Source organism: Polyodon spathula, chromosome 3 (assembly GCF_017654505.1).
Source record: "Polyodon spathula isolate WHYD16114869_AA chromosome 3, ASM1765450v1, whole genome shotgun sequence".
Lineage (NCBI taxonomy): Eukaryota > Metazoa > Chordata > Actinopteri > Acipenseriformes > Polyodontidae > Polyodon > Polyodon spathula.
In genome coordinates, this window is record NC_054536.1 from 80982698 (window position 1) to 80997775 (window position 15078).

At 37.4% G+C, this 15078-nt stretch overlaps 1 protein-coding gene and 1 long non-coding RNA gene across 3 annotated transcripts in view; one reads left to right on the plus strand and one right to left on the minus strand.

Moving 5' to 3' along the window:
- The window catches only part of LOC121313482 (beta-1,4-galactosyltransferase 6), a 42919-nt gene that overhangs the window by 25935 nt on the left and 1906 nt on the right, over positions 1-15078 (plus strand). The window contains exons 7-8 of the mRNA XM_041246087.1: positions 1609-1731; positions 4721-4822. Of these exons, the coding sequence (XP_041102021.1) occupies positions 1609-1731; positions 4721-4822 (225 nt within the window). The remainder of the gene's footprint in view (positions 1-1608; positions 1732-4720; positions 4823-15078) is intronic.
- Positions 6828-14560, minus strand: LOC121313484. 2 transcript variants are annotated; one of them, XR_005949997.1, is made up of 5 exons: positions 10706-14560; positions 10395-10601; positions 9387-9803; positions 9007-9143; positions 6828-7484 (listed from the first exon to the last, which is right to left on the minus strand). It is a non-coding gene; the product is annotated as an uncharacterized LOC121313484 (long non-coding RNA). The 2 variants fall into 2 exon arrangements; XR_005949996.1 differs by having other exon boundaries at positions 10395-14560.

Genomic DNA, 15078 nt, shown 5'->3' on the forward strand with positions numbered 1-15078 from the left:
CGCGCATATCAGTCAGACACCTACCTGGCTTGTTTAAAAGTAGACTCAGGGCTTTCCAATGACGTATTCATTGTGTGTTTGCACTATTCCTAGGAGGAAATACGATCGCCTGAAGTTAAGCCCCTCGTGACAGAGTTCACAGCTTAGGTTTTGTTTTGAGTCTATTGCTCTTATCAGACATTGTTAACAACAAGTAAATTAAAAAAAAAAAAAAAAAAAAAAAAAAAAAGCGCTACTCTAAGTCAGGACGATCACGACAGGTGCTGCAGTTTGGACACACAGCATGTGCACATGACGCATGGCTTGTGTCTCGCCGTGTCGTAAATGCCGTATCGATGTCGTAAAGTCAAAGCAGGGTAATAATGACCAAGTTTATGCTTCTGTTTGAGGGGCGGGACCATCTTACTTTTGCTTGATTTATGGAGACACACAGGCATGGGATGACAGTTTGAATTGTCGAGGGTGGATTGGAGATGAAAACTGTGGGTCTGACCCCAGTGTTAAAGTATAATATCATAGCCACAGAGCTTTTCAATTTGAAATACTTTAAAACAAGTTTCCAATGAATTTCCACAAATCTTGTTTCGTACACTGCAGCTACTCCGATTTCAGCTAACCTTAAAGAGGGCTAATAATAATCGGAGATAACGACAAGGAAACAACAATTACAGATTATGGTATTTTATCAGTAAGCAGCTCCTATTCCAGTCTGATGATTTGGTGCATCCCTTGTGAATTTTACAATGCTAAACTTAGAAAAAACATAGCTTTATGACATATTAAAAGCACAAGTGTGTCTCTGAAATGCCTTTTAAGTTCAGGGGTGATGAAGGGATGCCATTTGTGGCCTGATGTCCACTTTGGGGGCTCAACATGCGACACTGACAATTCAATTCTATTCTGTAGACAACCTGAAGAAACTACAACAAAGGTAATAACTACAGTAGTTCAGGAGTTCTCATAAGTACAATACAGTATTTGTATTGCCGTCATTTCGCTTTTTCATAGTTGCCAATATTGAACAAGAAGAGCAGTTGTGTACTGTGAATATCAAGCTGATGTCTATATGTTGAAAGATATGATTTCTCAAACCTAGCCCCTTTTCAAAGAATCTGAGCTAGTGAGGGGGTGACCCGTTGTCCATTTGATGTGGAATGACCCAATAGTTTTGCATACAAAATGTAAATAGTTCTGTACAAGTATTACCAAAGGGTTAAATATGAGGTGTCTGATTTTTATAAATAATCTGTTATGGTATTATGTAGTTATTTTTTTTAAATGTGAGTTTTTAGAATTGTTAGTTTGAGTTGGGTTTACAGTTTTACACCAAGCCCACTGATGTGGTAATAACTTGTCCACACAATTTATATTTAGACATTGTATTTTCTAATGTCTGTTGCTTTGCTGTCTCATCAGTTCTATTGAATAGTAGTACTGTATGTAAGCTGGGATTTATTATTTTTTACTAAATTGGTAAATAGTTAACACTTTTTATTGAAAATGTTATTCAACAGGTACAGTAAGTTGTGTTTTATTTATTTATAAATCCTTTAATATTGAATAAGATTTTAGTTTTGCCTGATTGTCTGTTTACATTTGCCATTTTAGTCTTCCATATAACGAGTTCTTTGGGGGTGTAAGTGGTGTAACAGTGGAACAGTTCCGGAAGATAAACGGATTTCCCAATGCTTTCTGGGGCTGGGGTGGAGAAGATGATGATCTGTGGAACAGGTGAGCTGCTGCAAACTTGTATAGATACAGTAGATATGAACCAGTAAATGCAAATGGAGAATAGCACACTATACTGAGCTTGTTATGGAAAAATAAAATGGCTAACAAAGAATCGTCACAGTTCTGTTAACTAAACATATTGTGGGTTATATTTTAAGCAGTTAATATTCTTACACCCACTTTTTATTATAATTTATAAACCTGTTCTCAGTATAGTTCTCTGAAAAAGATAGCAGATTTACACGTTACAACAACAAAAAAAAACACAATTGATTTTCATTTAAGGTACTTAAGTCAAGGTTGTTATACAGGAAAGTTTACTAGAAATCTATTTTAAAACCAAATTTATTAAACATGCATTCAATTTAATACGTTCAGAAAATCAAACGGGCAATAACGCAATGCGTGCAGAATATCAATTAAACCTGCAATAACGATACGTTCATGTAACACTATGTAACACAATTTTTGTTCCTGGGTAGTAAGTGTTATTTCCTAATTGCTTATGCCTCAAAAGTATAGAAAATGGCTATTATTCCCCACAAACTTTGCTTTTGTGACCAGGACAGGTAAATTTCAAAATATCACTATTTCCAATGGGAAAATGGGCAAATATGTGTCTCTTCGTTCACATAAAGTCAGAAAAAAAAAACATATGAATCCAAATTAACATGTATTTATACTAAAGTAATACAAAAATGACTACAAAAGATTTAGAAGCGAGTAGTTTTTTGAGATTTACGATTATACTGTAAATTTACTGTAAATAGTGATATTTTGAAATTTACCTGTCCTGGTCACAAAAGCAAAGTTTGTGGGGAGTAATAACCATTTTCTATACTTTTGAGGCATAAGCAATTAGGAAATAACACTTACTACCCAGGAACAAAATAAATAAATAAATAAATCTGTTACACGGTGTAATCAGTAAAAATAATTAACAATCAAGAATGTCTGTTACATTAAACAATGTTACAATAAAACAAAGCATTAGACAACAATTTACCAACGAAATACTGACTATTACCAGCATATGCACGAGTCACAGCGAACCTACAATAATCTCACTATTCCCAAATGGAGAGAGAAAATAATTATACTTCAGACTTGAGTTAAATTCCGAGGAGCAGGGCACATAGTCCAGATACGATGTGCAGGGATCGTCAAGGCTGCAGAAATCTTGGTGGAAAAATTTCTTGGGCAAAAACTGAGCCTGATCCTAGGCTGCAATCCTTTACAGAATTTCAAACAGGAAATATCTGAATTTCCTGCAGTGCCTTCTGTTTGGTTTAGACTGCATTTGGGGTTTGTCTGGGGGTTAGGTTTTCAACCCTGCCCAGTCTCCCAGAACTATTATGATGGTGAGACAAGCAAAACTTCTAAAAGTACATAATTTTGCTATGCGTTTTATGTTTTATTCCGAATCTCTGCTACGCTGCCTTAATTAAATTGTCACTAGACACTAGATACATCTGTGTGCGTCCCTTGTTCAAAGCTGCAAGCAGTTTTATTTTTATTTTGCAGCTATTCTGACTGCTGTCACGTTTGTCGGGGGGGGGGTAAAAACTATATTTTTAAGATGGCTTAAATAACACAGTGTAACAATTTTTTTTTTTTTTTTTTTTTTTTTTTGTTCCTGGGTAGTAAGTGTTATTTCCTAATTGCTTATGCCTCAAAAGTATGTATTTACAGTATAATCGTAAATCTCGAAAAACTACTCGCTTCTAAATCTTTTGTAGTCATTTTTGTATTACTTTAGTATAAATACTTGTTAATTTGGATTCATATGTTGTCTGACTTTATGTGAACGAAAAGACACACATTTGCCCGTTTTCCCATTGGAAATAGTGATATTTTGAAATATCACTGTCCTGGTCACAAAAGCAAAGTTTGTGGGGAATAACAGCCAATTTCTATACTTTTGAGGCATAAGCAATTAGGAAATAACACTTACTACCCAGGAACAAAAATTGTGTTACATAGTGTAATGCATATAGACCTTTGCCAAATAAGACTTGTTGTATGTGAGATGGGCAGTGTGATGCAGTTTAAGCTCCTTTCACACTGTCACTCCTACCTGGGTTCTGGCTACCCGGGTCACAATCCCGTGTAGTGTGAAACCACGTGCCTGGGTCGTACCCGGGTCCTAGCGACTCACCTCGATGTGGGTCGACACACTTTGACCTGGGTTGTGCGAGATGAAATGCATGATGGTCGTTCATGAGCCGACGCAATAACAAACAGTCACGTGCGCAAGGAACATTTCTATCTGTTCTGTTTAGCCATATTTTTGTTGATTTTGAGACACAGCATGATCCAGATTACAGATTACTTCTAATCAACATTTCCGCCGACGATTCAATCCTGAGAAGCCTGGATGCAAGCGTCAGTAACAAGCTGCTTCAGGGGCATTATTATGCACATTGTGCACTTGCATCTGTAACCCAGGCCAACTCTGCTTTATCAAAAGCAGTATAAAATCGCATACCCCACCAGTGTGACACCGGGTCCTGACCCGGGTAGGTTCTGACCGGGGTAGAACATGCCACTGTGAAAGGGGCTTTAGATTCCAGAAATGTACAAAAAAATTCTGAAATGCACATGGCAAAAATATGCAGTAAAAAATAAACATCTGTTGCAGTTCAAACCTGTTGTATTGCCTTAATAGGCAGAACAAGCATGCCTGATCAATTTATTTGACAAGTTTTACGTCCTTTTTCCTGTGCATTAAAGAAATTTAAAAAAAAAAATAATTTCCGAGTCTACAACAGAGGACTTTTGGGCAGGACTTGTATGAGTTTAAGCCCTATATAATTGTAAACTTGATTTAGCTTTTTTTTAAAAATATATAACAATTTATAACCACAAGCTTCTTTCCAAATGCTGCAGTGAACTGTTTCTGTAGTTATGTTATGTTGAATGCTTTTTCATGCTGCATATGGGATGTTTAAATGTAACATTTACATACAACTAGTTATTTTTGTTTCAGAGTTCACTATGCTGGATTCAATGTGACAAGGCCAGAAGGAGACTTGGGAAATTACAAATCAATCCCACATCATCACAGAGGAGAAGTTCAGTTCTTGGGAAGGTTAGTGTGGAAGCCTTTCAATGTTTACGTCAACCTATTTTACTCGGATCTTGTATTGATGCAAGCTACTAGGGCTCCTGAGCATTTACAGTAGATATGCAAAATAATATTGCACACTATGCCTGCAAAATTGTTCACTTATTATACAGCAGGGCTCTACAATAACTTGTTTCCTGTTGCCCTGCAGGGCAACCAGAAAAAAAAAAACAAAATCCAGGTTGCCCGGAGTGAAATTTAGGTTGCCTGAAAAAAAATAAAAAAATAAACATTGCTGTTTTCTTAATGTATTATTTACCAAGCAGACACCCTTATCCAGGCCAACAAACATTGAACATTTCATTGTGATATACAGCATTACTTTCAGTCACAGATATACAAATGGCAAAATTGTAGATGAAGAAAAAAAAATAGCAAATATATTAAATGATTACTTTTCACAAGTTTTTACAAAGGAAGATACTGACAACATGCCCCACATGTCATCCAGTTCCTATCCAGTTTTAAATAACTTTAGCATAACTGAGGCAGAAGTGTTAAAGGGACTAGGAGCTCTTAAAATAAACAAATCCCCTGGGCGGATGAGATCCTCCCAGTAGTACTCAAAGAAATGAAAGAAGTAATTTACAAACCGCTAACCAAGATCATGCAGCAGTCTCTTGGCACAGGGGTGGTACCGACAGACTGGAAAATTGCAAACGTAATACCGATCCACAAAAAGGGAAACAAAACTGAACCAGGTAACTACAGACCAGTAAGCCTGACTTCTATTATGCAAACTTATGGAAACTATAATAAGATCCAAAATGGAAAATTACCTATATGGTAACAGGGTCCTGGGAGACAGTCAACATGGTTTTAGGAAAGGGAGATCGTGTCTAACTAACTTGCTTGATTTTTTTGAGGATGCAACATCGATAATGGATAATTGCAAAGCATATGACATGGTTTATTTAGATTTCCAGAAAGCTTTTGACAAAGTCCCGCACAAAAGATTAATTCTCAAACTGAACGCAGTTGGGATTCAAAGAAACACATGTACATGGATTAGGGAGTGGTTAACATGTAGAAAACAAAGTACTGATTAGAGGAAAAACCTCAGAATGGAGTGTGGTAACCAATGGTGTACCACAGGGATCAGTATTAGGTCCTCTGCTATTCCTAATCTACATTAATGATTTAGATTCTGGTATAGTAAGCAAACTTGTTAAATTTGCAGACGACACAAAAGTAGGAGGAGTGGCAAACACTGTTGTAGCAGCAAAGGTCATTCAAAATGATCTAGACAAGATTCAGAACTGGGCAGACACATGGCAAATGACATTTAATAGAGAAAAGTGTAAGGTACTGCACGCAGGAAATAAAAATGTACATTATAAATATCATATGGGAGATACTGAAATTGGAGAAGGAATCTATGAAAAAGACCTAGGAGTTTTTGTTGACTCAGAAATGTCTTCATCTAGACAATGTGGGGAAGCTATAAAAAAGGCTAACAAGATGCTCGGATACATTGTGAAAAGTGTTGAATTTAAATCAAGGGAAGTAATGTTAAAACTGTACAATGCACTAGTAAGACCTCATCTTGAATATTGTGTGCAGTTCTGGTCACCTCGCTATAAAAAAGATATTGCTGCTCTAGAAAGAGTGCAAAGAAGAGCGACCAGAATTATTCCGGGCTTAAAAGGCATGTCATATGCAGACAGGCTAAAAGAATTGAATCTGTTCCGTCTTGAACAAAGACTACGCGGCGACCTAATTCGAGCATTCAAAATTCTAAAAGGTATTGACAGTGTCGACCCAAGGGACTTTTTCAGCCTGAAAAAAGAAACAAACACCAGGGGTCACAAATGGAGATTAGACAAAGGGGCGTTCAGAACAGAAAATAGGAGGCACTTTTTTACACAGAGAATTGTGAGGGTCTGGAATCAACTCCCCAGTAATGTTGTTGAAGCTGACACCCTGGGATCCTTCAAGAAGTTGCTTGATGAGATTCTGGGGTCAATAAGCTACTAACAACCAAATGAGCAAGATGGGCCGAATGGCCTCCTCTCGTTTGTAAACTTTCTTATGTTCTTATGTTGCATCAGTTCAGGCATTCATATAGTCTGGCCGACGAGCCATTTCCTCTGCTCTCAACCATCTGTTAACTGCACCTGCAGCGTCATATTTATTCTGGCTTGGTTCATTCATGAATGTGAACGTTCATTTTAAAAGCATGTCGACTGAAAGTGAAGACCTCCAGTCACTTTTCACTCGCTTTATACAACTGGACCCTCTCTCACTTGCTGCTGTAGAGAGAGGGATCACCAGTGAAAGTTCTGTTAGGTGGCGCAGGTTGGAAAATCGATTCTGCAGAATAGGGTCAGCAAACATGTCCTTCCCCACATAGCACCACTGGGATCTGGGTGTGTCAATAATGTGCACTTTTGCTGTCATCCATTCAAACACAACCTCCTCCATACTGCAGCCATTGGATGAGAGCACTTGTTTGAAGTGGTCACATAGGTAGGCAACAGCTTTATTGCCAGGCGATACCAGCTCGTCTCGGTCTGAGGGCCACTTCATGGGGTCCAGGACAGCAGCTGCTGAGAGCACCTCCTTGCTCTTCAGGGATTGAAATCTCTCCTCCAGGTGGCTGGTCAGTGCCTTAATAACTCTGGACCTGTTTTAAAAAAAAAAAAAGAAACATATGGAATATATGGAATTTCTTTGTTTTGTTAAAGATAACATAAACATTATATCCTAATTTTAAATATGTGGAAAAGTCAACTTTTCAGAGTGCAGACCTTGCTATCTTTTTCTACATTTGAGAAAATACAATGATACATTTAAAAGTACCTTAGGTTAAGAAATGGCTGATCATCTTCCTGTGATACACTCAGCTCTACCCCTTTGAACTGATTGCCTATAACTAGGGGTCTACCTAAATCGCGATTTCACAGAAATCGTGAAATTGAGGGGTCACCGCGAAATTCACCTCTTAGGGGCCAGTGCATACCGGGCAAGTACAGAGAGAGAGAGAAAAAAACATAAACCTTGTTGAAATGAACTAGTGCACAACGCAAGCAAAACAAACTACATGTCCTTCTTCTGCAGATAGGCTTTTTTATTCCTTCCCTGTCCTGTGTGCACTTAAGCAGAAAACAAACAAACAAACAAAAAACGTCCACAAATAATTTACAAAAAAAAAAAAATTATCCAAAGCATTTAACGTTGTTGTTTACTATTCAAATGACAACAATGTTTTTAGCCTATCGGCGCATCTGTAATGCTTTTCTGTGACCTGTACTGTGCAGTAGAGTGTGGGACAAAGCTGGTGCTGCATTGTTTACATTTAGGTTGCTAAAATCTAGTTTTCAGCATTGGAGGTAAAATAGTAGACAAAAAAAGCAAAGTATATTTCGACTGATTGTTTCAAGATATTTCCCAAAGAAACTATATGCAGATTGAGGTAATTCTTTTGCATATCTTAATGTGTCTTTGGAGAAAATACGATCGACCGCTAATTAGGTTCAGAGTCACACATTAAACAGAAGGCTACTGTTGAGGCTGTTGACCAGAACATAAAATAAACAGCTTTCAGAAACCAAACTGGAAAGTCAGCCCAGACAAAAAGTAGTCCTGTCTGCAAGTTAAATCAGTACTAAAGCGATCTAGCACAGCCACCTTGCCTCAACCTGCTGCTTTTTGCAGTTAAAATTTTAGACACAAATAGGCACGTTTTCTTTGTTTCGACTCTGCACTAATAAAATAAATTATTGGATGAGACAAATAACATGACGACAAACGTGCTGCATACATTGCCTTTATTAAAGTTATGCCAGATGCCCTTGGGTAACCAGGTTTTGGGGCTGTTTATAATAGATTTCCACATATGTATAACTTGACAAAGCTTTGCCTTACACTTCCAACCAATTCAGTGGATGCAGACGTGCAGTCCTTAATGTATGGGCAAGTCAACTGCAGGGTATGCCGCTTGCTTGCCTTTAACAAATGACAGCACTCTGTTTTAGTAAGGAAGCAAGTACCACTACTTTTAGGCTTGATAGTGTTCTGAAATAGTGTCTATTTAGGTTTATTTAATGTTTAAACAGGTCTGTGAAATGTCCGCGAAGTCCTAATTTTATTCCGCAACCTACCCATGAAAAATAAGTACGTTTTCCACAGTTTAAGTAGACCACTACCTGTAACTTCTTGCAAAAACTCTTGAAGCTTTGGCCCATTGTGAGAGTTCATGTCCTGTAGGGTCATGAGAGTGGTGTCCATGGCATGAATGGCCTCATCTAGCAGCAGCGAATCCTCCTGAAGTTTCAGGCTAAATCTGTGAGAGAAAAGAACGAGAGAAAAATATTATCATATGTTAGCTTTTAAAGTAATCATTTTGTTTGGTTGTTTTAATTAAATCTCTTTCTATTGCTTTATTTAGACCAGTGACTATCTTGATCTATAATTTAATTGTAGCTATGTTCATTAGCCTGGAACAGTTAAGAATATTAAAATGCCTTCTTTTAATCTGTGAACTATCAAAGACAGGTCTTACAAAAAGCTGTAAAAAACGCCCTACCTGCACAAGCATTCCAGGACATCCAGCATAAAGATGAACTTCATCTTTGAGAAGTCTTTCAGAAACTTCAAGACATGCATTGCCTTGTCTTGGATGTCAGTGCTCCCTCTCTTTTGCTTCTCAACATTCTCGGGGTGAACCACCAATTGCTGCAACATTATGCACCAATGTTTGCGCCAATGTTTGCAGTGCATGCTGAATGTGTGCCAGTTACAATTACAGTTGCATCCTTGACCTGTTTCTCCTCTCTGACATATGTGGCTGTTAGCACCAGGCAGTGTGCCAGTGAACAGGTATCACCCATGGAATGTCCTGCTTCAGAACTGCTGCTTGACCTTTGTTCATGCTCTGCAGCACCGTCAGCGCCAAACCCCATAATTCTTTCTCTCCAGCTTGCAAGTCCAACACGGGAGAGAACTAAAGCAGAACAAAAAGATTAGAGTTAACTCAGTACAATAATTACATATTCATTGAATCATGCATTCCCATAAGTACTTTTCTACAAATACATAACTGAAAAAATCACTGCATTTTGAAATACAATATCCACTAATAATTAATTGGCAGATAAATAAGAATAATAGTACTCCCCCTGGTGGGGGCAGGGAAACCATTCACTCTGTTACATAGCTAGACACTTAAGCTAGTTTAAATAATCAGTGCTCAAAAATCTACACCAAAACAATACTCTGCAGCCAGCTACATTTGTTATGACATTTTATAACGCAGCCCATAAATTAATTTGTGCACTTTTGTTAGCTAGCAGTATTTGCATGTTATGTTTCAGCAAGCAAACAATTTTCTGAAGGCAAGTCAACACAGTTCCATTCACGCAAACTAAACAAAAATTTATATAGGCACAGTAATACAGATATTGTATGAGACATTTTCTGTTGAAACATTAGCTAGTTATTTGCAAAGCAAACATCTATGAAGTACAGTATACACAATAAACTTGTTAAATATAAATATATGTTTTTCAATTGGTAAGCTAAGTTAGCTACTTACTCTTCTCGACTACACCACGGTGGCCTGTGGCATCAACTGTCTCAAGCTCCTCTACTCCAAAGAAGAGGTTGGTAGGTACTGTATGAACACAGTCTCCAAATTCTTGTTGCTTACGTCTGACAACTCAACAAGAATGCTCTCATACTTGGCCTGATTGATAGCTGTCAACTCTGCCTTGATCAGATCTTGGTAGATGAATTCTATGAACTTTGGTGTGTTAACAAATACATGGATTAATTAGCTAGTTTAAAAGATAGCTTTTCCACAAACATAGCTAGCTAATTTTCAAATAATTAAAGTAAGAAACGTACCTGCGGCATGTGTTGTCATTGATATAAGTAGATATCACATCAGGTCTGTTGTTCACTTGCAAATTTAACAATCTCAGAATATTTTGTGAATGGGAGTTCTGATTTTGCCATGAAGTATGCTGTAGTAAAAAACTCGAGCCAATAGCTTCTTGTCCATTTTTATAAGATGGTCAGGGATTGTTTCGTCCTTAGCACTTTAGACGCTCAATTAAATTTCCTTTGCTCTTGCACACTCACGATGATGCTTGGAGGCATGGCGTTTTTGGATATTTTGTTTTGTAATATTTTCGGTTTTGATCAAGAAAGCACCTCCAGTCTCTGCTAATGTAGGATAGCTTTGACACATGTTGCAGAATAGTTTGTTATCATCCTCATTGTACCCAAGCCACGAAAACTCCTCTTTCCACTTAACCTGGAATTTAAGTTGCCGTTTCTCCTCATACGAAATCGCCGCATCCCCTTTACCGGCAGCCTGTGGCACAGCAGAGACTGATGTCGAGGGGATGCAGTCATCTTGTTGATCCTTAGTTTTTTTGGAAGGGGTGAATCCCAATTAAAAGCCTCTTCTGACAATTTTTTTTTTTCTTTTTTTACCATACATGATTATACTGGGGCGAACCGAACAGTGTTTCTTTCAACGTCATGCACATCGAATCAGATTATCAGGTTGTGCACGTGGGGAGCGAGAGAGTAACAGTAGAAGTCAGTTTTAAGTTCTGTTTTTATATTTAGACATGTTCTGATCTGATGCTGAATTTTGGTTGCCCTGGGCAACCGTTAGTGTCTAGCCCTGTATACATTGTATAAAAAGAGAAAGTCCCCCCCCCCCCCAAAAAAAAAAAGCATTTACAGAAAACTCAAATTGCTAAAAATAACACAGAAAAATGAAATTAGTAAGAACAGAAGCCCTAGTCATATTAAACTATAATCTAAAACCTCTTGAAGATAGGTCTTGCCATTAGTTTGATATTGATGACTTATCCACTTGATTTATCTCTAGGAATCTATTGAAATAGCTACTTGTCTCCACCTAGAAATTTGATAGTCCAGTTTTACTGCAATAGCAGTTTTATTTGTGTTAGACCCTGCGGAAAAATAGATAAAGATTATAATTAAAACCTGAAAATAGTCAGAAATGAGAGGAAGCCATTTGGCTTGATCGTTTCTGGATTTGGTCATTTTAATTTTTTTTCTTAATTGAATATTAGATTTTTTGTTTAAATTAAACCAAGGCATTTCAGGTAATGCAGTTGTAGTAGGAACTGAATTTGAACAACTAGATCATTGAGTGTGTTCTGTGCTGCATTTTGGTCAGTGGAAAATTAAGCTGTGTTTTGGTGTAATTAAAAAAAAAAAAAAAAAAAGGAATAATATTTTTATTTGGTTTGATAAATATGTAAGTTTGTTTGAATTTACAAGTGGAGATGGGCCATTTCAGTTTGACAGTTTTAGGATTTAAGGTAATATAAAGAGCTAGTTTAAGGAAGCAGTATGACGGCCACCAGCTGAGTGATAATAAACTGGACACCGGGTTGATCTTCATTCCAGAGCCCTTGCAGTTGTGAGAAGTGAAAACAGTGGATTGTCCCATAAGTGAAAAAATACCCATCGGAAAGCACAGAATTTGCACATGGTCATAAACATGGTGCTGATCCATTCAGAGCTTTATAAGTGAACAACAAAATGTTAATCAATTCTATACTCCACAGTGAGCCAGTGCAAAGAGGTCAGAACAGGGGTAGTATGTTCACTTTGTGACATCCAACGCTTGATGCCAGCAAGGCAAGCAGCTAATAGCACCCGAGTAGAAGGATTGCCTGAATCCGAAGACAAGTATACTTGAGTGTCATCTGCGTAACAATGGAAATTCACTCCATGCCTGCGGATAATGTCACCTAGTGGCTGCATATATATATATATATAGAGTGGAAACAACAAAGGACCCAAGATAGAACCCTGCATAACACCACAGGCAACTTCTGACAAATCTGTCTTCATCTCCCAGATAGAGACAAACTGGAACCTATTAGAAAGATAAGACCTATAGCAAGATAGGACAGCTCCTGACAAAACCACTATTATTTCAGGACGATTCAATAGAATGGAAAGGTCCTGTATCAAAAGCAGCACTAACCATTAAAACTGAAGGAAAGCCAGAGTCGGAGCTTATCAAAAGAAAAAATTTACTACCCTAACAAGGGCCGTCTCGGTGCTATGTGCAGCATGAAATCAAGATTGAAATTTCTCAAATACAGTATTTCACACTTGTGTGATTGATTAGCAACAACTCTGTGGAACCTTTGATAAAAATGGCAGATTAAATATTGGACTATAGTTGCTAAGGGCTTTAGGGTCGAGGCTGGGTCTTTATCACCGCAACCTTAAAGGCAGATGGAACTATACCAGGGAAATGATTAATTTACAATAGCTAAAATACTTGTATTAAGACAGAAAACTTATTTTAATAATTTGGTAGGGATTGGATCAAAGGCACAAGTAGTAGGTCTCATATACAGAAATAATGCTATAAGGTAATCTGAGAAAAAAGCCTCCAACGTAGCTTTATCAGGTCTAGTAGGTTCAGGTAAGAAAGAATGCTCTATAATCAAAGGAGTCTGTAAAATCTGATGAGAGCCTTCCTTTATTTAGCTTGATGGCTTTTCCATGCAAAGTAATGAACATGCAATTTGATTCCATCTGTGTTCCAATTTGTAACCCTCACATTTCAGCTTACTAGTCGTGTCCATTAAACCATGGTGTGCTTCTTTTGGAAAACACTCTCCGTGTTTTAACTGGTGCTGCAGTAAAAGTGTTAGTCACTGAAGTGTTGTAGGTGTTGACCAACTCCTCTGATGTTAGATGGAGTAACTAGCGATACATTTAATGCCTCACAGAACTTTACAGCAGTTGATCAATTAACTACCCTAGGTTTGATTTTTATATGTTCTTGGCTGTTTGTATCGTAAGGTAATTTAACCTCAAAAAGAATTGCAAGATTATCAGAAATAGTAAGGTTAGTAGTTATAATATTTTTAACAACTAGGCCATGGGGATTACTAAATCTAAAGTATGGTCATGATTATGAGTTGGACCTTGAAGATGCTGGACAAAATCTAAGGAATCCAGTAACCTCAGAAAATTAGAACGTTTAGAATTGGATTTAATATTGATACGGATATTATAATCACCCAAGAGAAGAATCCTATTGTAGTTGACAGTTTAAAAAATGGTAAGTTTGAATTAGGCTGACGATGTATAATTACAATAAGAACAGGTGATTCTTTCATTAGTGTTTAAAGTTAAGTTCAAAAGATGTGTCCCTCAATTTGTTTTAATTATATATTCATTGCGGATGATGGTGGCAAGTTCATCTCCCCTCCCAATAAAGCGTGCTTTTAGTAAAGGAAGAATAATTGAGGAGAAGCCTCAATCAAAGAAACATTGTCCTCAGCTTGCAGTTGTGATGCAACAGTTATGATTTTTCTGAACCAAACTGACCAATACCGACTATAAGATAAAACCAAAATCAAGCCAAAGGGATGTTCAGGACATGGACCAACTTGACAGTAATTTGAGAGAGAGAGAGACTGTACTTGTACAATTCCATAATTTAGAAAAATAAGCAAAGGGGCATTGTAGCCAGGGGCATTGTAGCCTACTGCTTGCAGTCTTCATGCAAATATCTGGAAGATGCTTCTGTAAGCCGGTCAGTTTATTTAATAATGCATGGGTGAAAGTTTTCTGTCTGTAGATGGAATTCCTTGAAAATCGCCTGGATGACCTGTAAAATGTTTTTGCACTTACTTTATTTTTGTGACATTTTTAGATGTGTGTGTGTATGTGTGTGTTTTTTTTTTGTCCCCCCCCCCCCCCCCCCCCCCCCCCGTTAACTTGTAACTTGATTGAGACCATAGGCGCCTAACCCATAGTGCACAGGGGAGGCAAACAATATATTTTGCCCCTGTACTTTTTTTACTCAATGTATACACACTGTTATTCTATGTTTTGTTATACTTTTGCCTTTTAAACATTTTAAAATGTCGTTTAAAAAAGAGACATTCAGAAGATGCTAGAAGTCCGACCATTGAGATTAAAAAAAATAAACAAACACAATAAAATTCGCCGTACACGAACAATTGTTTGACCCATAAGCCACACTGCACTATTTACAACCGCTAACGTTAGCAGTGTGACTGCAACAGAAGATGCTGGGCATTTTGTGGAGATGACAATACATTATTAATTAAATAGTCTAGGTAGTTGTTGGTTTAGTTTTGTTTTTATATACCTTTCCAATATACACACACCCACAATTATAGAAAATATAATTTCTTCCAACTGCAAGTTTTACTACTAAGAATTTATATTTGTGT